Raw genomic sequence first — 24,771 nt, 5'->3', positions numbered from 1 at the left:
CTATGTCTCATTATGACAGCTATGGCAGCCCCTAACATTTCTGCTCTGAGTTCAGCTTTTTCAGTTTTCACTTCTAATAGCTTACTCCTGTCTTGCAGTGTCTCTTGAGAGAAACATCCTGCACTGCTGTTTGCAGAGTTTTAAGTGCTGGGCTGGGCTACTATTCTGCCTGTGTAATTGCCTGCTTCTAACTGTTTTCACCTGCTAGCTCCAGCGGTATTCTCTGCTAGCTTCCTACTAATTCTGTTGCTTCCTTTTTCCTTTCTGTTTGCTCAGGGGGGAGCAGCGTGCATACCAGCAGAAACACGCTCACAGTGGCTTACACGCACGCACACATGCTTACACGGTTCAGGATCTGCTTATTTGGGTTAAAACGCATGCACACCAGGGCAAACAGTGTTAAACATCTACCAACACGCTCCCACATGCTCAGTCTGCCTTACACGCGCACACACTGCCCTACTCGCGCTTCATGGCGCGCACACATGCGCATGCACGCCCAGCAAGAAACTTTGGTGTAAGTAACAGTGTACACCTTCCATTTCTTGACTTTCCCATGCTTATCTTGTGGCACTCCTCTTTCCCTGATCTGTGTCTGTCATCTGTCATGTTACTCTGACCTCCAATGAACTGCATTTCTTTCTACCATTCCCCCCTGTTTTGTCACCTATCTCCTACTCTATTCCTCCCCATTATGTATCTCTTACACTACTCAGACGGTGCTCATTTGCTATATGACTGTGGGATTCAGTATCCTAACCCTCATTTACATGAGATTGCCTACTAATGCTTAGTTACATGTCTTAGACTCAGCTTCCCCCCTTATCAACCACTACACGGTGGCCATGTTGTTTTTGGTCTGCTGGTCCCTGCACTGTCATTCCATGTATTGCATAAAACCCACATTTGTGGGTTTATAACCTTCATTTTTATGTTTTATACAGCGCAACCCGTTTGCGCGGGGCTGCGCTGCGTTTAAACATCGGCGATTGCTGAAATAAAAAAATTATATTTTTATGATTTTTGCATCGGGTTACCTTGCCAATGGCCACATATTTGGCCATTGGCATGCTGCCTGACACATATGCACCCTTTATTTGGAGGTGACATGGCTCCGTTGTGATTTTTGCAGAAACGTACTCAGTTGTCAACTGAGTACATTTCTGCAGCTAAAACGTCTCTTACACGGGCTGGTTTCTGCTTCGTGGATCGCTAATATACCTCATTTGCATACCTTTCGGCTGCAAGTGAGGTATTTAGCATATCAACGCCCAGTCCGTGTAAGAGACTTTTAGCTGGTCTCTTACACGGAGTTTCGGGCTGTTCCTTGATCGCGAGGCTTGCATGGAGTGTTACACGTCTCTTACACTCCGTGCAAGCCTTCGTGAATCCTGCCCATGGTCTTATGATGGACAGATTTGCAAGAAGACAATACATTCTGCATCTCTCCTATCCTGTACTTCACTGATGCAGCCTGTAAGCCATAGGGACGTATGTGCCATATGCATGTACAATATATCAGTAGCTGACACAAGAGGCAGAAGAAAGGTAAAGTATCATAATACAATGACAGTATTTTAAAAAAAGTAAGCAATTTCTTTAAGTAATCTCACTGCAGGATTTATCCACAGTTTGCTTTATTTGATGGCTCAGACTTCGTCCTTGTAATTAAACCACATCAACCTCGGGAAAATCCTTCATTTTCAATACATAGCTGTGGACTACTGATAATATACAGGAAGAGCAACAACTGTCATATTCATATGGTAAATAGATTTGCTGGCCTGGAACTAAATTGAACAATCCCAAGAAGCTTGTTCTTACTTGATAACTGGTGCTACAGGGCCAAACGTTTCCTCTTGTGTGCACATCATATCAGTTGTGACATCAGAAAGCAGAGTTGGCTGAAAGAATGTTCCTCCAAGACTGTGCCTCTTTCCACCACAGACGACACGGGCTCCACGTGCTACAGCATCTTGAATTTGTTTCTCCACCTGACAACAAATGGAATGGGGGGAAAACATGTTTAGCAAAGCAAAGAATAAACATATATGACAAAATGCACAAGGAAAGAAATAATTTAGGAGTACAAGGCAAGAATGAAGGCACTTTTAATTTCAAGCATAAAGTTTACATTTCTGTCATTTATTAACTTAAGTGAAAGGTGCAAAACACATGTGGTAGCTCAGTCAGTAGGGTACAAAAGAAACAGTACCGGACAACTACAGGTTAGAAACCTCTTAGCTAATCTACAGTCAAGCACTGCACTGTCTTAATACAAGAAATAGGTTATTTATTCACTTCAGTGTTTCTACCCATGTCCATCACTGTTCACTATTTTATGTTACTGTTTGGTTTTCCAAGTTTAAATGTTAGTTTACTTGTAAACAGAAGGTCTGGAATTGTACCACGTGACAATTTGTACTCTAATTTTCTAAACAACACACACTGCTTGCAAACAGTACCTTAGGCATTGCGTGTTCTACAACTAACATTTTCTGGAAGCTAACTGAGCTAATAACTAGCTTCTAGCTATGTTTGCAGGACTTAATCAATATAAATACAAAATCTGTAAAACAAATGATAATCCAAAGAAAGAAACGTGCCAAGGAAAACACTTATAAAATACAAGTAGAAGCAACCTCACTGGGGTTAATAAATTGCAAAAATGAGAGAAGTTATAAAATTTGCATTCAGGAATGTAATGCAAACTCTGAAATGTTCTGTAACATAGCCTGTTTACTCTCGTCTTGTAACATGAGCAAAGACACACAATATATTGACTTCTAAGGATAAACGCAACAAAAAATGAAGACACCCTCTCTCACGTCTTTCAAGCATGCTACCCAGAAATCCCAAATGAAAAGACAGTTTTCAGCATTGCAACATATATTCTGTACAGAACCCAGTAAAATAATGATACCACATTTATCAGGTTCTGGAACTGTAAAGAAATGCATTTGCTGAATTTATCTGATAAACACACTGATTATTACCAGATGCACACATTTGTCTACAAACTAATTCAGCAGAGTATTTATACTCATTTTATATAAATATGTTACACCAGATTTAAATGCAGTCCTCTTCTCACACAACCTCGCAAACTATGGCAGGAAAGATATTCTACTACTGTTCAAAAATGGTGTCCAGGTAAATGACATAACATAGGTTCATACTAGGCTATCTGCCCTAGGGCATTTATAAGCCTAGCCAGAGTGTGTTTGGCTTTCGCCACCCATTTTAAATGAATTTTTCTATGCCCTTTTTCAAGGTTAGTATACTGTGCCTCTGTCTAACAGTGACACAGAAGTGATACCCCGGGTAAACCTACGATCTCCCATCCACTCATCAAGATTCCTCTTGAAGAGAGTCAATGAGGGACTCTGCCTAACCTGGACTGGAATTTTATTCCAGAGTGAAGGGAGCCTCTGGGTTATGAATATGTCCCTCCAGCATGTCCTATTTATTACAGTGCTGAGGTTCAGGTCTCTCGAGCACGTAGCTCGATGGGATTTGGAATTTCTGAGGTGCAGCATGTCCATTAATTCCGGGTTGGACATGGTTTTATACGTCACGCACAGATTGCCTCTGAGCAGGTGGTATGCCACTGAGTAGAGCTGGAGTTTCTTTAACCGGGCAGCATATGGCATCTGTTTGAGCCCTCTGATCCTCTTGGTGAGGTACGTTTGGGGTCTTTCCAGTTGCTGCAGGTGTCTGGTAAGGTACATCCCAAAAGGGGCATTGTACTCAATTATGGACCTGATGAGGGATGAGTAAAGAGGCACGATGACCTCCCCTGATCTAGATGTGAATCCCTTCATGATTAGGTGGGCTATATAAAATGTTTTTCTAACCACTTTGGCCATGTGGTTTTCAAATGAGAGATTGCTATCAACTTGGGTCCCCAGGTCCCTAATTACTTCTTCCATACTTAATGGATTACCACCTATGTGGTAATTTGTGGGCACTTTGTTTTTGCCAAAGGGGATGACTATACACTTTTTGGCGTTTAGCTTGAGGCCAAGGCTCTGGCACCAGTTGTCTGTTTCTATGAGGACCTTTTGTAGGATGCTTGTGTTGGCTGGAGAGTCGATTATGGCGCCTAGTTTGCAGTCATCTGCGAACTTGGTCAGCCACAGTCCTTCCATGTTGGCCTGTACCTCCGAGAAATATATACCGAACAAGAGAGGCCCCAGGACTGAGCCTTGTGGGACGCCACTTGTAACTGGTTTGGAGTCTGACATGGCTCCAGCAATTCTAACCATGTAGGTTCTGTCCTTGAGCCAGTTTGCAACCCATCTAGTGACATAGGGGTTTATATTTAAGCTGGTGAGCTTATCTATAATGCCCGAGTGGGGTATTGTATCGAAGGCTTTTGCGAGGTCCAGGTAGGCTGTGTGGACCACCTCCCCTTGTCAATGGCCTTGGTGACTGTTTCAAAGAAATCGACCAGGTTTAAGAGGCAGGATCTGCCCTTAACAAAGCCGAACTGGGTAGGATCCAGTGTCTGTAGGTCCCCATTATCTTTATTTATGAGGTCCATGATGATCCTTTCCATAGCTTTGCAGACCAAGCTAGTCAGGCTTATCGGGCGATAGTTTCCAGGATCCGTTGAGGCACCACCTTTGTGGAGAGGGTCCACTGTTGCTGTATGCCACTCTTTGGGTACATATCCTGTAGTAAGGCTGAGATTGAATAGTAGTTTTATATTTGGGTTTAGCTCTTCTTGTAGTTCATGTAGGACGCAGCCTGGGACACCGTCTGGTCCCAATGATGCTGTGTTTTTTGCTTTGGAGAGGGCGGCTCTTACCTGAGCATCTGAGATGGCAGGGGGGGTTGCACTCTGCTTGGATAGATATTTGCTCTTTTGGTGGGGGGGGGGGAGAGAAGTTTGCGCTGAACCTGTCAGCTAGGATGTTGGCAATGTCTGTGGTTTCGGTGTATTTTTTTGTCATTTTGGACTAATTCTGAGCATATCTGGGAATTCCCACCCAGGTTCCTAAAGTACAGTTTTGTACCTACCATAAATGTAGATGTTCGAGTGTTCACCCTGCTGCAGTCATCACACTTGGGTTATCCTGTCGTCAGGCAGTCCTGCAGTCGGACGGATTTCCAAAGTCTTGGTCCGACGTCGGTTGCTGTCGCTTCATCCCTGACGTCAGAGCGCCAGGGGTATATATATTGCAACCAACGCCATTTTCTTCAGTGTTTCTTGCCCCAGATGTCAGGTGCCCCCAAAAGGGTGATCCAAATTAGTACCAAAAGGTGTGAACACTGTACAAACACAAAATCCCTTCAGCTATAAGCAAATACATCAGAAAGGCATAGCAAAGATTTAGCCAGTAGATCAGAGGGGTTGGAGGGAGGGTAACCTGGACTGCAGCAGGGTGAACACTCGAACATCTACATTTATGGTAGGTACAAAACTGTACTATATTCATCGTGTTACCCTGTTACAGTCATCACACTTGGGTTGAGTCCCAAAGCTAAGGTAGGGTGGAGGCATCATAGAGGGTTAGTGGAGGCAATGAGGCCCTGCAGAACTGCAGTGGCGAAGCCTGCCCTGGACTTAGAGTAAAGAGGTAAGTGATAGTGTTTGGTGAAGGTGTGTACAGAACTCCAAGTTGCAGCTTCTAAAATTTCCTTGGTAGGAACCCCCCTGAGAAAGGCAGTAGATGTAGCTGTTGCCCTGGTAGAGTGGGATCTAATGGTAGGAGGAACTGGTTTCCCATGATGGGTATAGCAGAATCGTATGCAATGGCCTATCCATTTAGAAATGGTTTGTTTGGATTTAGCCCTCCCTTGAGAAGCTGTAGCATAGGAAACAAAGAGCTGGTCAGTTTTTCTGAAAGCCTTAGTTTTATCCAAGTAGTAACAAAGTTGCCTGTGAATGTCCAAGGAATGCAGGAGTCTCTCACCTTTGTTCTGTGGATTGGGGAAGAAAGTGGGTAGGTGGATGGTTTGATTTAAAGCTACACTGGAAACCACCTTAGGCATGAAGGAAGGATTAGTTCGTAGAGAAACTCTGTCTTGATGGAAAATGAGGAAAGGTTCCACTGCCATAAGTGCCAGTAATTCTGAGACTCTCCTAGCAGAAGTTATTGCCAGGAGCAGGGCAGTCTTCCAGGATAGGAACTGAAGGTCTGCAGAAAAAGCTGGTTCAAAGGGAGGTAGCATTAGTTTTTCCAGAACAAAGTTGAGGTCCCATGTTGGTGTACGGGCTCTTCTAGGTGGATTAGTGTCGTAGTGAGCTGAAATAGCTGAAGCATGGATTTTAATAGAGGATAAGGAAAGTCCTTTATGCAACATCTCAGCTAAATACTGCAGAATGTGAGGCATATGAGGCTGAGTTGTGTCTTGGCCTTTAGCTTGGTTCCAAGCACAAAACCTTTTCCATTTGTCCGAGTAAGCCTTCCTGGTGCTTGGCCTCCTGGCTTCTAGAATAACATCCAGTACTGCTTGTGAAAGAGGGGCTGATGGGATGCTTAATAGATTTGCCATGCAGCCAGGTTTAAGGTTTTCATCTGGCTGTGTAGAATCTGCTTGTCTTGCTGCGTGAGTAAATGAGGAATTTGAGGCAATATCCATGGTGGGCTGTGAGCCATATTCTTCAATAGCGGGTACCAGTGCTGGCATGGCCAGTCTGGGGCTATGAGAATCAGTCGAGGTTTCTCCTTTTTGACCTTCAAAAGAATCTTTGTGAGAAGAGGAAAGGCATATGCTGTCAGGTTTTTCCAACTGAAGGAGAGAGTGTCCACTTTCCAAGCTTGATGGTGGAATGTCCTTGTACAAAATTTTGTCAGCTGGTAGTTTTGAGAACTGGCAAACAGGTCTATATTTGGTAGACCCCATCTCTGAGATATCATTGTAAATATTTGTGGGTCTAGCTTCCACTCGTGGGGATCTTTGATGTTTCTGCTTAAATCGTCTGCCAATGTGTTTTTCTGTCCTGGTAGGAATTGAGCCTGTAACTGTACTTGGTAGGCCAGAGCTGTGTTCCATAAGAGTATTGTTTGCCTGCAAAGAGGGTAGGAATGTGTGCCCCCTTGTTTGTTTATGTACCACATTACTGTGGTGTTGTCCGTCTTTATTGCAAGTTGCCCTGGCTGTAGTAGATCCTTGAAGGCTGTCAGAGCTTTCTGTACAGCTAGCATCTCTTTTTGGTTTATGTGAAGTTTTCTCTGTTTTGCAGTCCATAGGCCTTGAATGCCTTGCCCTGCCATGTGTGCCCCCCCAGGCAGAGTCAGAAGCATCTGTTGTGATAGTTTGCCTGGGTGGGGGCAAAATGAAAGGCTGACCCTTGTTGAGGTGACATGCCTGTGCCCACCACAGAAATTCATGTTGAAGGCAGGGAAGGAGAGATATCACGGTGTCCAAGCTGTGGCTGTGTTGAGACCATACGCTTTTTAGGTACCACTGTAATTTCCTCATATGCAGTTTTGCAAATAGTATTATCAGAATGCAAGATGCCATGAAGCCCAAAGCCTGCAGAATTTTTCTTGCAGTTAATTGGGTCTTTGTTGCCATTGTCTTGAAATGTTGAGTCAGTTGTAATTGCTTGTCTGGTGTAAGGTAAGCCTTCTGGGCCGTTGTGTCCAAGCTGGCACCCGGAATGTCATTTTTTGTGAGGGTACTAGTTTTGACTTCTTTTCGTTTACTGTGTAACCCAGACAATTTAGAAGATGCTTCACAAAAGCCAGATGTTGTAAGAGAATGTCTTTTCTTTCTGCTTGGATGAGGCAGTCGTCCAGATATGGATATATTTGAATTCGTCTTTGTCTGCAGTATGCAATTACTGGTGCCAGGCATTTTGTGAATACTCTGGGTGCAGTAGATAAGCCAAAGGTCAGTGCAGAGAATTGATAATGGGTTGAACCTGCAATGAAACGGAGGTATATTCTGCAACTTTGTCTGATAGGGACATGCAGGTATGCCTCCTTGAGGTCCAACGTTACCAGCCATGCTTCCTTGCCCAACATGGGAAGTAGCTGCTGTAGTGTTAGCATCTTGAATTTGGGCACTTGCAAGTAAGTGTTTAGAATTGAAAGGTCCAGAATTGATCTCCAAGCATTTTCTTTCCTGGGTACTAGGAAGAGTCTTGAGTAAAATCCTTGGCCTTGCTCTTGAGTTGGTACCCTTTGAATGGCTCTCATGGCCATGAGAGCTGTAATTTGTTTTTGAGCGTCTGCCCTTTGATTTTGTGGCAGGTTTGGCATTCCTCTTTTTATTGACAAGGTGTGAAAGTGGAATCTGTATCCTCGTAAAATTATGGGTAGGACCCATTTGTCCTTCGTGACCATGTGCCAGGTGTCTGCAAATAGTGCTAGTTTTCCCCCCAAGGGGGCTGACAAGAGAGCTTTGTTTGGCCAGCTGAAGTGCAAGTCATTGAGTCTGTCTTCTGGTGGATTGAGACCTATCTTCTCCTCCCTTCTGGGTTGGAGTGCTCCATTGGCGAGGCTTATACTGAGTTTGTGGTTATCCTCTGCCCCTTGGGCGCCTGTATTTACCCCTCTGAGGCCTGTGAGTGGCTGGAAAGGACCCATTTTTTGTTGGCCAGTTTCTGCTGAAGCGAGGGGGTTGTACTTGTAGAAAATCTTTGACTGTCTGCATTGATTTTGCCTTATCTTCCATTTTCTTTAAAACTTCTTCTGCTTTAACACCAAAAAGAACATCCTGCTGTAAAGGAGCATCTAATAGTTTTGCTTTAACATGATCAGGCAGACTTTGTTCTTTTAACCAGGCATGCCTATGTATAACTGATCCAGTGACAGCTGCTCTGCAGGAGGCCTCTAAAGAATCAAACCCACATTGCAAGGTATGTTTGCCCACCTGCTCAGTGGCGTGCAACAAATCCTGTACTTCTTTCATTTCAGATTGTTGAGGTAAGGTGGTTATCTTTTGTTTTAACTGAGAAATCAGGAATTGCTGATACTTAAGCATGTGAAATTGACAGTTTAGTGCTTTCATAGCTAAAGTGGCTCAGGTGTAAACCTTTTTCCCCCATCTGTTTAGTACTCTTGAATCCCTTTCAGAAGGTACTGGATTTTTAGCCATGGAAACCTTAACCCCCTTGAGACCCTGGGAGATAGTCTCTGGGTCAGCTACTGGGCTTTTGTAAAGGAATTTGTGGGAATCAGGTACTCTGTAGTATCTGTCAGGCTTGGCCGGGGCAGGAGGTAGAGAGTCAGGGTTGAAACTGGATTCTAAATAGACATCATCCACAATGTCCAAAACAGGAGGGATGGCTAGAGGTCTGTGTTGGGGGAGTAAAAGAAACTCTCTCAGCCTTTTCTTGGAATCAGAGTAATTCTGACCTTCCCAGTGAAAATGTTCCCTCATAGTGTGTAAAGTTTCCCCAAAAGAGTAATCTTCTGGAGGGGAAGCTGAGGGAATAGATTCCTCAGCATCAGAATCTTCATAAGGAGAGAAGGAATGGTCTTGGTCCTCAGAGGAATCCGAAGAAATAGACAGTTGTTCAGAGGAAGCAGAATCTTCCTCTTGTTAAGGCCTTTTGTCAGGAGGAGGCTGTGAACCCCTGATAAGAGAAATCAAATATTCTGCCATTTTGAGCATCTGTTTCTTAGGCATAGGGCCTTGAACAGGAGACTGAAGTGAAGCCTTTTTCGATTTAGGAGTCTTCGACTTGGAAAACGTTTTGACTGTAAGAGTCGTCGGTCTGAAAACGCCTTCAGAAACCGATGGCATTTCAGAAGTACCGACGTCCTTGGAAGGTAAATCGTCGGTAGGGCCTGAAGTAAAAGGCTGCGTCGGCCTAGTACATTCCGACAAAATATCTGTAGCGGTCTCGGGTTCCAGAACTGCTTCACTGATAACCGGAGACCGGATCAACCGAGGCCTCAGAATCGGGCTTAGGCCTGGGCTGTTGGTCCTTGTCCCTGCGCTTTTTGCGCACGCCGGTAGTCGGTAGCTCCGACGGCATGTTATAGTTAAATTTTCTACCAAAAAAGTGTCGTGCGAAATCAAAACATCTTTTAATAGTATGTTTACTAAATCTAGCACAAAAACGACAAGTAGTGACATCGTGATCAGGACCTAGGCAAGGTATGCAATAAGAATGAATATCCTTATGAGGTATTTGCTTCCCACAAGAAATACAACTGTTAACTTTTTCTGACATCGGTTTGAGGCAAGAAAAGTTTCCCCAATGGGGTACTTAGCTTTATAGAAGACTTCGGTCTGAAATTCGAATTCGAAAATCTCAGGAGTCGGCCGACCGGCACTTGCGAACTGCTTCTGCTTCGGGCACCGCGCGGCAAGAAAGACTGGAGAAAATGGCGTTGGTTGTAATATATATACCCCTGGCGCTCTTACGTTAGGGATGAAGCGACAGCAACCGACGTCGGACCAAGACTTTGGAAATCCGGCTGACTGTGGGACCGCCTGACGACAGGATAACCCAAGTGTGATGACTGCAGCAGGGTAACACGATGAACATCATAACTAAAGAAAACCTTGTGATTATCCTTAGTGTCCTGTGCAATTTTTCTCTCGAAGCTGGCCTTAGACGATTTTGTGAGTGCCCGTAGATTTTTTCTAATACTGATCAGAGATGCCTTCCCTTTTTGGGATTTTGCTCTATCATGTAGTAGCTTCCTCCTTCTACTGTATAGTTTGTTTATGGCTGGGGTCCACCAGACAGGACGCCTGCCTTTGGAGGATTGGGTCTTGGTTTTATTTGGGATTGCATGATCCGTGCATTCCTGAAGGTGTTCAGAGAATGCATTTATAAAGTATTCTGCGGTCTGGGCCGTATTTTCCACAGACTCGGGGGCTTTGAAGGATTCCACCTCGGTTTTGATGAGTGTGAAATTTGCTTTAGAGACGTTTTTCACTGTGGTTTTCTGGGCAGGGGGTGGGGTCGGGATGTGAATATCCAGTGAGATTAGTTTATGGTCTGATCTTACCAGTGAGGGATACACTTCTGGCCTGGAGCACAGAGCCCCCATGTTGGTGATGATCAGGTCCAGTATGTTTTCCCGTCTTGTGGGAGTTGTAACAAGTTGTTCCATAACATTTGAGTTTATAAATTCTAGGAACCTTTGGGCTAGGGTGTTGGAGCTAGAGTAATGCTCCCAGTCTTTGTTTGGGCAGTTGAAGTCGCCCAATATAATGGTGTTTGGAGAGACCCTCATATTTTCCAGTGTTCTCAGGAAGGCCGAGTGGGGTTCCTGGGTTTGGGAGGGTGGACTGTAGCAGGCTATAAACTGGAAGGCAATTTTACCCACTGTTAGTTGCACATGTATAGTTTCTGATGCTTCGTGCTGTGCCACCAACCTGGAGGTGTGGGTATCTTTGACAAATATTGATACTCCCCCTCCTTTTGTGGTTCAGTCCAAGTTTTGGGGCCGAAAAGCATGGTATGAGGTATAACCTGGTAGTGCTGAGGTGCTCTCGGCAGCCTTGAACCAGGTTTCTGTTACTGCACAGATACCGATGTTCTCCATGCTAAGGAGAGTTTCGAGTGCATGCATCTTGAGGTTTAGACTTCTGGCGTTGAATAGCATTACTCTTAGTTTCTTATCCCTTGTGATACCTATGGAGATGGGTTTGTCTTTTGAGCCTTGCCTAAAAAAGGCACTATGGGGGTGGCAAGAGCCTTTGCCAATATCCGAAAGCCCAGGGGTGACAGGTGCAAGCCATCCCTAGCGAAGCATCGTGGCTTGTCGAGCATGTCATTCCAGGCTGACAGGCATTGGATCCCCTTTGAATGACACCAATACTTAAGCCAATTGTTGAAACTGATCAGCTTGTCTTCATATTGTGGCATCATTCTTGGTGAGGGTAAGATGCTACTCAAGGTCAGGGTCATACCGGACTGGGCTACATGCTCAGAGAGCTCCTCTATGTCTCTTTTCATGTAGTCCAGGGAGGTATGTCTCAGGTCATTCACACCAGCATGGACAATGACCGGTCATATTTGTGTTTGCCTTGGAGTGACCTGAGTGCTTGTGTTATGTGGCAGATCCTAGCGACCGACAGGCAGCTCACCGTGACCTTCTCCTTGTTCAGCCTGGTGAGCAGGACGTCAGTGTGCCTGACGATAGAGTCACTTATTACAAGTGTATCAGGTGTGTTGTTTAGCCTTAACGGCTGTGACTGTTCGGCACACTGGCTTTGTGAGCTATGTGTTGCACGTGTTTTGTTTTGGGGTAGCGGTTGCTTGGGTGTCTGCTTTGGAGGTCTCTGCTGCTTAGGCAGATTTTTATTTAGAGCCTCCGAGTATGTTTTTATGTGTTTGGTTTGCTGTCGTGGGAGGTCTATGTGAGACTGGAATTGTAGTGGGTGTGGTTTCCTTCTCCTCCTGACTGGTTACGCCAGTACTGAGTTGAGAGAGCGTAGCCTCCAGTTTGGCTATATGGTTGCATCTCTCACATGTGTTGGAATTTGTTGGGAGGAGGAGAGGGTTGTCTGTGTACATGAGGTAGTTGTAACATTGCCTCAAGATTCCCATATTCATCAACTGGACCAGAGAGGAGATTGACAACTGACCTTTGGACATGCTAGAATAGTATTGGGAATTCCTTTATAATTGAAAAAGGGCCAATGGGGAACAAGGTACTCAAGGGGAGTTTGTGAGGATGTAGTGCTTTTAATTTTTTAGTGCTGACTTATATAATTGCTTTAGTGAGCAAGTGCCAGGCTTTAGAGTAGGAATAGAGTGTTTATTATGAGAACTAGATCAGTTCTAAGGGAAAAAGTGAAGAGCAGACTTTGTGGAGCCGAGAATGGTCCCAATTAAATGGAGCTGCCCAATGCTGCGCTGTGTGCAAAATCGCGCAAAGCTGCGCCAATCCAGGTTTTATACAGGGGGACTTGAAAGAGCTAGAAATTGGCCCAAAATGGCCAATACAATACCAGACTTGTGCTGGGAACACTCCTCCAGGGATAGATAGGCTGCTCTAAGCTCCCCACTGCCACTGGTGAACAAAGAAGCCTCCCTTTATCCAAGAAAGGAAATGAGCAACACAGGAACATTCCAAAAGTCCAGAATACAGCAAAGCCTGTATTTAGACTACTCTAGGTCAGGAAGGACGGGAAACAAGGATCTTTTTTTTTCTTTTTTGCAACAAACAGCAGAAAAATATAATAAATATGTAACACAGGCTAGCTGGTGAAAAGAAGAAACGGGACACATGCAGTCCTCTTCTCACATAGCAAATGTGAGAACACCAACACAGCCAGTCAAGAAACAAATAGTCCAAAAGGTGTTTTTTTTTGTGTGGAGCCTAGATGCCCAACTGAGAGCAGTGAATTTTGAGAGCTCCATAAACTAGTATAATAATAGAGGAAAATTTGGTACTTACGTATTATTGTAACCGGATTTTTGCAGTAATGCTGGTTACTTCTCGTTGTGTTAAGTTGTACCAATAAAGTATTAAAAAGCTCAGAAACATGTTTTCTTTAATGTTTTGGGTTTTAGGAAGGTTTATCAGTTAAACAGCTGAAAAAATAAGGTTTGAAAATAGGTTTCCCCCCTTTACCACCAGCATCTCATGTCAGTTAAGCAATCACATCCTACTTCAAATTCGTTAAGCAATCCACATCTTCTGAGCTTCCTACACAGAAAAACAGTACAACAGTAACTGAGCAATCTATATCTTCTGACCTTTCTACACAGATAAACATTACAACAGGGACGTAGCAATCCACATCTGTTGAGCCGTAACACATAGGAAAATCAATGATATTCAATCAGCCTTTTGCCCTGAGAATAGAAGCATCACAACATAAAAGCAAAGCAGTACTGTCTATTCTTACAAACCCTTTCTTATTTTTCCTGACAAGCTTCTATTCTAAAGTTTCTTCAAAACTGTTTGTAAAGCTATAAGAAATAAAGAGTTTACCTAAAATAAATTGTATGTGTCCCGTTTCTTCTTTTCACCAATACATCTAAACAGAACAGGATAAAGGTGAAAAACAATCCTTTCCACACAAGAACACCACTAAAAGTAATCCTTTCCGCAGTACGAAAACAGCTAATCTGTTTGAACTATGCATGTGTATAACATCGTATGCTAACTTCCACCTCATTTCAGGCCAACATACGTATAAACACAACCACTGTGATTGCTGAATTCAACGCTTAACATCTTTAAAGCATGCTACCTACAAATCCTAAAATTGTAACCCTTAATCATCTTACAAACCCACCACCAATATCCTAGCAGACTTTCTAACAGTTTACCCTTCCCGATTACACTTATTTGTTGTTGTTTTAGTAAAAGACAAGAAAGTATACCATGTCACAAAATCTGGATGCGATAATACGTAAGCACCGGAAATTTTATTATATTCAAGTTTAAAATGTCAGAAATCTATAGATAAACTACTAAACTACATAATTATCAATTTTGGTGGACATATACAAAAATTTTCCTGTCAAGTAACTTGGAGATATATTGAGTCACTGAATATGAACAACTCAAGGAATTCTCATCCAGATGCTGCTTTAAAAAAAGAACTGCAATTGATGACATCTACCTTACAGGAACTATCTTTGAAAATGGATGGCTTTAAAAATGACTTAGAAAACTTCAAATTAAATTCTCAAAAACAGACTGATACTCTTAAGAAACTATTACAGCAACACCATACAAAAATAACAAATATAGATACTTCTCTAAATGACACTGAAGGGAGACTCAAAGAGGAAGAATTCCAAAAAGAATTTCTGCTTAAACAGAATACATGGCTGCTTAACAAAATAGATGACTTAGAAAACAGGGAAAGGAGAAACAATGTAAGGATCTTTGGTCTGCTTGAAAACACTGAAGGAGAAGACATTATTTCATTCTTAACCTGGACTCCTGAATTTTTAGACTTGAAAGACGGACTTCCATTTGGAATTGAAAGGGTGCACAGAGCACTGAGGAAACCTGCTTCTAACTCAACAAATACTCCACCTAGATCCATAGTTATAAAATTTCATTCATTTCTGGACAAGGAACTAATATTACAATCTGCTTGGAGAAAATCATCCTTAAAATACAATCAAAGCCTCATAAGTTTTGACAATGATTATTCTTCCAGAATACCAGAACAAAGGAAAAAAAAGTCTGGCCAATAATAAAACTGTTGAAAAACTGTTGAAACAAAACAACATTAAAGCACAGCTGGCCTTTCCAGCCAAGATAAAAATACTTTTTGCCAATGAGATGAGAACCTTTAATGACTTAGAAGAAGCTACTATATTCATCAAAAACAACAATATAGTGTCTATCCCAGAAAAAATGGAATGGATGGCCCCTACTCTTAAAAGAATAAAAGAAACAAATCCTTGGACGGATGCTAGAAAGAAAAAACAAAAAACTGATTCCAAGACAGCTGCCCCAAAAATAACTCTTACAACTACATCTCTCAAAGTATCAACTGATATGGTACATCACTTATCTGTTTTTATTTAAAAAAGGAGAGTTTCTTAAACAACTAGTTGTCTGGCAGCTAGTACAAATGTCATTATTATTCTGCCTAAACATAGTTAGTATCAATTATGGCAGGTATCATAGCTTCGAGTGCTGTTTGATTAAGCCTGACATGGTGTGTGTGGATGCAGCTGTTGTATGTTACAAAATGAAATAAACAGTACACATTCCTGCCAAAGGTGGCTCAAAAACAATAAAAATCCAGGCTTAAAAACAAGATGTCAGCACACCAACAAAGCTGAGAATCCATACGGATCTGATGAAGCTGTAACCCCACGAAAGCGCTCATCCTTTTGTAATAAAGAAGTGCTTTACAACCTTTTCTGGCTTTTTCTCAGCTTTGTTGGTGTGCTCAAATCTTGTTTTTAAGCTGTTGTAAGTTGCCGTTTTTGTCTCTGGGAAGCTGTGGGTTACGTACGGCTTGTGATTGAGGTTTACTGATGCTGGTGTATTAGCAAGAGACATTTGGTGTTTTAGTCTGGATCCAGGGGAAGGGGGTGGATAAAACTGATTTGGGATATTTTGGCAGAGAATAGTTTGTTTATACATCTGCTGAGTGAGAGATGGGAAGGCTGGAAGAATGTGTTATCTCTTGTTGTGGTGGCTTGTTGGGAGTTTTTTTTTTTTTTTTTTTATCTGTTTGCTCTCCGTTCTTTTCCTGGCTCCTGCCTCACTGAAAGAGAGGGAATTTAGGCTTGAAGTTGCAGTGAAGTGAAGCTTTGCTTCAGGTGCATTGCAAGCCTCTGGTATGCAGTCAACAGGCACACTAACAGAAACAGACGCTCCCAGGTTGCTATGGTAATGGAGACAGAGTGACAATAATTCTTAACGGCTCTGATGAGCCTCCGAGATGATTCTCAGCAATGAAATTTTTGGTTTAAAAAAAAAAAAAAAAAAAAATATATATATATATATATATATATATATAATAAAAGGGCTGTTTTAAACCACATGTACACATATTGATGGTCACCCAACACTTCGTTTAGCTCATTAAGTTGATTCTTGATAAAAAAATAAATAAAATAATAAGCGCAATTTTATATTTAAAATGTATTTTGGTCCAAACACATTAAGGACTTTGTGAAAGACTAAGAGCACTTGGTCTTGTGCAGTACCCTTTGCAGTGGTCTGGGAGGTGAGCTTGCTCGGATGTGTTGGGCATATGGGGATAGCTGATTCTAGGGGTGTTTGGATTTGCTGGCAAATGCTAGAGAGTCATCAGATTTCCTTCGTGGAAATATCTGTGGGAATGGTTTGCTGAGTGGTTCATTGGCAGAGTGGCCACTGCATGGAAAGTACATTTGTGTCCACTTACCATAAATGTAGATGTTTGACTGTATTCACTGTTGCAGTCATTACAAAATGGGTTATCTGGCTCCCGGTATCCCACAGTCAGCCAGAATACCAAAGTCCTTGGTATATGATGTTGGCTGCCTTTGATTTCGGCCTGACATCAGGTACAAAAGAAGGCAGCTGATGCCATTTCCTCAGTTTTTCTTGCCTTAACTGTCAGGAGCCCCCCAAAAAAGGTTAGATCAGGAAAAGGAAATCCAGTCTGTGCCCTAGGGAAAAAAGGGGGGGGGGTGGAAGGGGGAAACCAGGACTGCAACAGTGAATACACTCAAACATCTACATTTATGGTAAGTGTACACAACTGTACTATGTTCATCGTGTTTCACTGTTGCAGTCCTTACAAAGTGGATTGATTCTCAAAGCCCAGGAAAAAAACAAAAGGGAGGAGGAACACCCACTGTTTAAGGGTTGGTAAGGATGCCCTGCAATACTGCAGTGGCAAAACCAGCCCTGGACGTAGAAAAGAAGGGTAAATGGTAATGTTTAGTGAAAGTGTGGACAGAAGTCCATGTAGCTGCTTCCAGTATGTCCTTAGTAGGTACACCTCTTAAAAAAGCTGCTGAGGTAGAGGCTGTCATAGTAGAATGGATCCTAATACTCTGAGGAGGAACCTTGCCATGCTGTAAGTAACAAAAGTGAATACAACGAGCAATCCACTTAGAAATGGTCTGTTTAGAAACAACTTTGCCCTGAGCTCCAGGAGCAAAACTGATCAACAATTGATCCGACTTTTGAAAAGATTTAGTTCTGTTCAGGTAAACTCTAAGTGGTCTACGTACATCTAGGGAATGCAGTAACCTTTCCCCTTTTTTTCTGAGGATTAGGAAAGAAGGTAGGCAGGTAGATAGACAGGTTAAGAGTAAGGCTAGAAACCACCTTAGGCGTAAAGGAGGGATTAGTTCGAAGAGAAACCCGATCCACATGGAAGATGATAAAAGGCTCTACTGCCATTAAGGCCTGCAGTTCAGAAACTCTTCTAGCTGAAGTAACAGCCAAAAAGTACAGTTTTGTACCTACCATAAATGTAGATATCCGATAGGAATGCATCTGCAGTCCTTACAAATGGGTTGTCCTGTCGTCAGGCAGCCCTTCGGTCGGCCGGATTCCAAAGTCTGGGTCTGGCCTCGGCTGGTGTCGCACTTCACCCGACGTCATAGCTGCAGTTATTCGGGTATAAAGGCATCAGCCGACGCCATTTTCCTCAGTGTTTCTTGCCCCAGATGCCAGGTGCCCTCTAGGAAGGCTAAATTTGGATAAATGCAAATGATTCCAAATAGTAGAAAGCAAACAAAAATAAGCATGTATGTACATATATACAAACAAATACACCATAATAGATTCCCCAGCTAGCTACAAGATGGGCAAATACCCTAGGAGTACCACAGAGGGAAGGAGGGTGGGTAATCCTGACTGCAGATGCATTCCTATCGGACATCTACATTTATGGTAGGTACAAAACTGTACTATGTCCTTCAAGGATGCATCTGCAGTCCTTACAAATGGGTAGAATACCATAGCCAAACTGGGGAGGAGGAGAAATAAAATTATGGTGTAGTTAAGATCCCTTGCAAAACAGCAGTGGCAAAACCTGCTCGGGATCTGGAGTATAAAGGTAAATTATAATGCTTGGCAAATGTATGCACGGAGCTCCAAGTAGCAGCCTCTAAAATGTCTTTGGTAGCCACTCCTGAGAAAAGCTGTGGTAGTGGCTGTAGCCCTTGTAGAGTGAGGCCTGATGTTTTCTGGAGTTTTCTTTCCATGGTAGGAGTAACAAAATCTAATGCAATTTCCTATCCACTTAGAGATTGTCTGTTTTGAAATTGCTTTTCCTTCCATTCCTGTTGCATATGCTACCAGTAGCTGGTCAGTTTTCCTATTGCCCTTGGTCCTGTCCAGGTAGTAGCGTAATTGTCTATGCACATCCAAGGTATGCAACAGTCTTTCTCCCTGTTCTGTGGGTTGGGGAAGAATGTAGGTAGGTGGATAGCCTGATTCAAAGATACTCTGGAGACCACCTTAGGCATAAAAGTAGGATTAGTTCTCATGGATACTCTATCTTGATGGAAGATCAGGAAGGGCTGTACTGCCATTAGTGCCTGTAGCTCAGATACCCTTCTTGCTGAAGTGATTGCCAACAGGAAAGCAGTTTTCCATGATAAGTATTGTAATTCTGCTGTTGCTGCTGGTTCGGAAGGAGGAAGTGTCAATTTTTCTAGCACAAAGTTCAAGTCCCATGCTGGCAATGGTGGCTTCCTAGGTGGTTTTACATTTTTAATTCCTCTCAGAAGCTGCCTGAGCAGAGGATGTGAGAAGACTGAAGGATCCAAGTCGTATTCTGCTGAAATAGCTGATGCATGAATCTTGATGGAAGAATAGGACAGGCCTTTGTGGAAGAGCTCTGCTAAGTATTCCAGGATGTTGGCTATGTTTACCAGTGACACATTTTCTCCTTTTGCAGTACTCCAAATGAAATATCTTTTCCATTTTGCTGAATAATTTTTTCTTGTTGAGGGTCTGCGAGCCTCCAAGATAATGTCTTTAACCCTTTGGGATAAATTTGGGTTATTTGTTCTTATGCAATGTTCCAGGCAGTCAGCTGCAGTGTTTTAAGGTTTGGATGCAGGGTGTTGTAGTTGTTCTGTGTTAACAGCAAGGGAACAAGGGGTAGAGGCCATATTTGTTCCCGAGACATGCTCCTCAGTAATGGGTACCAATTTTGTCTTGGCCAGTCTGGAGCTATCAGAATGATCCTTGGACGGTCCTCTTTGATCTTCAATAGCACCTTGTGCATCAAAGGAAGTGGTGGGAATGCATATGCTGTCAGGTTTTTCCAGCTGAAAGATAGGGAGTCCACCTTCCAAGCAAGTGGGTGGTACGTCCTTGTGCAGAATTTCTTTAGTTGGTGATTGCGTGGGGATGCAAATAAGTCTATTTGTGGGAGCCCCCATTTTCTTGTAATGGTTTTGAAGATGTCCGGATGCAGCATCCATTCGTGGGCATCCGTGGTAGTTCTGCTTAGTATGTCTGCTAGAATGTTTTCTTTTCCTGGTACAAAATTGCTTGTAACTGAATGTTGTAGCTCAGGGCCACATTCCAGAGGTCCATTGCCATCCGGCATAGAGGGTACGAATGTGTGCCTCCCTGTTTGTTGATGTACCACATAACTGTGGTGTTGTCTGTCCTTATCAACAGTTGACCTTGTCGAAGAAATGGTCTGAATGCCTGAATTGCCAGTTTTACTGCCAGCATTTCCTTTTGATTTATGTGTAGGTGCACCTGGTCTTGAGTCCATAAACCTTGAATGCACTTGTCCAGCATGTGGGCCCCCCAACCGAGGTCTGAGGCGTCCGTTGTGATGGTTTGGCTTGGTTGAGTGTTGTGGAAAGGCAATCCTTTGTTTGATTGACAGGCCTGAGCCCACCATTGGAATTCTTGCTTCAGGCATGGAATTATTGGAATTTGGGTTTCTAGGCTGTGCTTGTGCTGAGACCATAAATTCCTTAGGTACCACTGTAACTTTCTCATATGCAGTCTGGCATGTGGAACCAATATTATGCAGGATGCCATGAAACCCAAGGCTTGCAGGACTTTCCTTGCTGTTAGATGATTCTGCTTTGTTAATGCCAAGAAGTAGAGAGGGAGTTGCTCCTGTTTTTCTACTGTTAGGAATGCCATTTGTTTCGTTGTGTCCAGCTCTGCACCTAAAAGGTTATCCTTTGGGATGGTATCAGTCTTGACTTTTTTATATTGACTGTGTATCCCAGAGCTTGTAGTAGGTAAATGACCCTTTTCAAGTCTTCTGCTAGCTTGTTTTTGTTGTCCGCTTGTATCAGGCAGTCGTCCAGGTAAGGGTAGATTTGGATTCCCTGAAGCCTGCAATGAGCAATTACTGATGCCAGGCATTTCGTGAACACTCTGGGCAGTAGATAAGCCAAAGGGCAATGCTGAGAATTGATAATGCTCTGATCCTGCAAGAAATCTGAGGTATCTTCTGCAATTTGGTCGTATGGGGACGTGCAGGTATGCCTCCTTAAGATCTAGAGTTACCAGCCAAGACTCCTTGCCCAGCATGGGAAGAAGCTGCTGTAGGGTCAGCATTTTGAATTTTGGAACAATGAGGAATGTGTTTAAAGCGGACAGGTCAAGAATAGGTCTCCATTTGCTTTCTTTTCTCGGTACCAGGAAGAGCCTGGAGTAAAATCCCTGTCCTTGCTCCATAGATGGTACCTTTTCCACGGCTCTCATCCTTAATAATTGAGCTATTTGTTTTAGAGCTTCTGCCTTTTGATTTGGAGGTAGGTTTGGCATTCCTCTCTTCCCTGGTAGAGTATGGAAGTGAAACCTGTAACCTTGGCCTATTGTCTGCAAAATCCACTTGTCTATTGTGATGTAATGCCAGTTTACTGAAAATAAAGCTAGCTTTCCGCCCAAGGGTGCTTCTAGTTGTTCCCTGGTAGGCGGTGCTAGAGCCAAGTCACTGTGATTGTCCTGTAGTAGTGGTGGTGGCTGTGTCTGTGGCTGCACCTCGCTGGTTGTTACCCTGCCACTGGCGTCCCCTGTAGGCACCCCTGGATTGGCTTCTGCCTCTTGAACGCCTATTCCTGCCTCTCTGAGCTCTGGAGGAGTCTGGAAAGGACCAATTCTTGGAGGGCCAATTCCTGATAAATCTTGGAGGTTGGACCTGTAAGAAATCTTTCACTGTTTGGACAGATTTTGCCTTCTCTTCCATCTTCTTCAGCACCTGTTGTGCAGGAGAGCCAAACAAATTGATCTTGTCCATGGGAGCATCTAGTAGTTTTGATTTGACATGGTCTGGTAAGGCCTGCTCTTTTAACCACGCATGCCTTCTGATAACTGTGCCAGTCATGGCTGATCTAAAGGAAGCCTCCAGTGCATCATAGCCGCATTTTAAGGAATGGTTACTGACTTGCTGAATGTTATGTACCATTTCCTGAACAGATTTTTGTCTAATGGTTCATCCGAGGACAGTTTTTTGGTTAACTGGTCTAGCATAAATTCTTGATACTGGATCATGTGGAATTGACAGTTCAAGGCCCTAGCTGAAAGAGTAGCAGAAGTGTAAACTTTTTTACCCCATCTCTCTAAGGACCTGGATTCCCTTTCAGAGGGGTGGGTTTTGGCAGAAGTAGCTGCTACAGCCTTAGGACCCTGGGAGATAGTCTCGGGATCTGCAAAGGGAGCCTTATACAAATGGTAATGCGTGTCCGGGACCCTGTAGTACCTATCGGGCTTAGCAGGGGCCGGAGGTAGAGAATCAGGAGCAGTACAAGCATCATTAAATGCATCATCTACAGCAGAAAGAACTGGAGGTATGGCTAAAGGCCTATGTTGTGGTAAATACAGAAAGGTTCTAAGCCTTTTTCTGGAGTCTGAAAAATCCTGGCCCTGCCACTGAAATTGTTCCCTCATAGCATGCAAGGTTTCCCCAAAGGAAAATTCCTCAGGCGGAGAGGCAGAAGGAATGGACTCTTCAGCATCAGAGTCTTCATAAGGGGAGAAAGGAGCCTCTGGAGGGTTTGTGTTATCTGAATCATCAGAGGAATCATCTGTTGAAACAGGCTCAGGGGGCTCTGCTCTAGGCCTCTTCTCTGGAGGTGGGTGAGAGGCCCTGCCTGGGTGAGGTTGGGAACCCCGGATTAAAGAAATGAGGTCCTCTGCTAAACTAAGTATTTGTGAACTAGAGCTAGGCCTGTGAGAGGGGATCTTAGCAGGCACAGATTTAGTAGTTTTAGCTGCTTTGGCCCTGGCAAAGGCCTTAATGGACATGGATGCAGTTGGCCTAGCAGCTCCACGTGCAGGGGTAGAAATATCCAAGGGGATAGTGTCAGATAATTCCTGAGAAAGAGTGATTTCAGAAGCCGATTCCACCAGGTTGGAAGAGGCCTCGGTAGGAGGTAAGTTTTCGGCTGAAGGAAGAACCGCTTGCTCGGTTTCAGCCGAAACCGAGACACTCGCGGTTGGTCCGAAACCGCGGACCATGAGTGTCGGTCCTTTTCCTTGCGCTTTTTAGATATTTGCGTAGTCGGAGGATCTGACGGCATAATGTAAGCAAAATCGGAGCCGAAAAACTCCTCAGCAAATTCCGACCGACGTCTAAGTGTCCGTCGGTTAAAAGAAGCACAGGCTAGACAAGCTGCTACGTCGTGGTCTGGGCCTAAACAAGGTAAGCAGTAAGAGTGGAAATCTTTATGAGGTATTTGTTTCCCACAAGTTAAACAGTTATTCACTTTTTCTGACATCGGCTGAGGCAAGAAAGAGTCCCCAACGGGGTACTTAGCTTTTTAGAAGTCTTCGGTAGTAGTAGACGTATTCGGTAGTAGTAATCTCTGGTTCTGACCGACCGGCACTTGCGAACAGCTTCTGCTTCGGGCGCCACACGGCAAGAAAGACTGAGGAAAATGGCGTCGGCTGATGCCTTTATACCCGAATAACTGCAGCTATGACGTCGGGTGAAGTGCGACACCAGCCGAGGCCAGACCCAGACTTTGGAATCCGGCCGACCGAAGGGCTGCCTGACGACAGGACAACCCATTTGTAAGGACTGCAGATGCATCCTTGAAGGACATGAAAGGCACTTTTCCAGGACAGAAACTTCAGGTCTGCTGAGGCAGCTGGTTCAAAAGGATGCAGAGTAAGTTTCTCAAGTACAAAACTGAGATCCTAAGCAGGAGTAGGTGCCCTTCTGGGAGGCTTTAAATTGCTAGCTCCCCCGAGGAACTGTTTCATCAGGGGATGAGAGAAAATGGGATGCTCAAAGGAACAATGAGCAGAAATAGCTGAAGCATGGATTTTGATAGAAGAAAAGGAAAGTCCACCATTAAGCAAGCCTGCCAGATAGTCAAGGATAAGAGAAAAAGTAGGTTGAGAAGGGTCTTCCCCTCTAGTTTGCATCCAAATGGAGAATTTTTTCCACTTATCTGCATAAGATTTCCTAGTGCTAGGCCTCCTGGCCTCACGAAGGACCTCAACCATTGTTGGGAAAGGTTTAAATTATGAGCCAAGCTGCCAAATGCAGTCTGAAGATGAGGATGCAGACTTTTCCCCCTCCTGAACCAAGAGACCAGGATTTAGAGTGTGTTGACACTAAAGGATTTTGAGGTACCATTGTATTTTCCTGATATGCAGTCTGGCATATGGAATCATCAGAATACATGAAGCCATGAATCCCAGGGCTTGCAGGAATTGCCTTGAAGAGAGCTGGGTCATGCTTGCCAAATTTTTGAACTAATTCAAAAGATCAATTTGTTTCTCTTGAGGGAAGAATACCATCTGGGCGGCTGTGTTCAGGCTCACTCCCAGGAATACAATCTCCCTGGTGGGTATCAGTTTTGACTTTTTTTCATTGATGATGTAGCCCAAAGAGGTGAGAAGGTTCTTTACTAAGTCCAAATCCTTTAGAAGTTGCTCTGGAGAGTTTGCCTGAATAAGACAATTGTCCAAGTAAGGCTACATTTGAATGTTTCTTTGCTTGCAAAAAGCAATGACTGCAGCCAGGCATTTGGTAAAAACTCTGGGAGCAGTAAATAAGCCAAAGGGCAGTGCAGAAAACTGAAAGTGTGTTTCCCGCCCTGAAGCAAAGGAACTTCCTGCAGCTTTCCCGACATATCTCAACCCATGTTAAAACCCATTCCTAGGCTTGCATTTGAAGTTCGACATTGCCGTGTTCGACTTTCCGTTGTCGAACATAGTGCGGTCGACCGAGTGTCATTCAAAATTATGATAGTAAACCTATTAATTACACCACAGAGATAAATAAAATAATGACATGTGACTCATTAAAGCTTACATATATGGTAAAACCCTAACTTGATATAAAAAAAATCAGAGAATGGGATTCTGAATTATTAGATCTACAATCCAAACTTCTGTCAGTAAAAGCTGAAAAAAAATCAAAATCATTTGGAGATGAAAAAGAAAGTAGAAGTATTAAACAATAAATACAACAAAA

General features: G+C 43.5%; 1 protein-coding gene across 1 annotated transcript in view; it reads right to left on the bottom strand.

The window, feature by feature from the left end:
* ALDH5A1 (aldehyde dehydrogenase 5 family member A1) overlaps positions 1–24,771 on the bottom strand; it is a 536,325-nt gene that overhangs the window by 104,739 nt on the left and 406,815 nt on the right. Inside the window, exon 8 of the mRNA XM_044065747.1 lies at positions 1,825–1,994. Within this exon, the coding sequence (XP_043921682.1) occupies positions 1,825–1,994 (170 nt within the window). The remainder of the gene's footprint in view (positions 1–1,824; positions 1,995–24,771) is intronic.

The sequence above is a fragment of the Protopterus annectens genome, chromosome 3.part0 (assembly GCF_019279795.1).
Source record: "Protopterus annectens isolate FY-2018-M chromosome 3.part0, PAN1.0, whole genome shotgun sequence".
In the NCBI taxonomy this organism is placed as follows: Eukaryota; Metazoa; Chordata; order Ceratodontiformes; family Protopteridae; genus Protopterus; species Protopterus annectens.
Note: the sequence above shows the minus strand (reverse complement) of the source record. Positions and strands in the feature narration are given on the sequence as shown.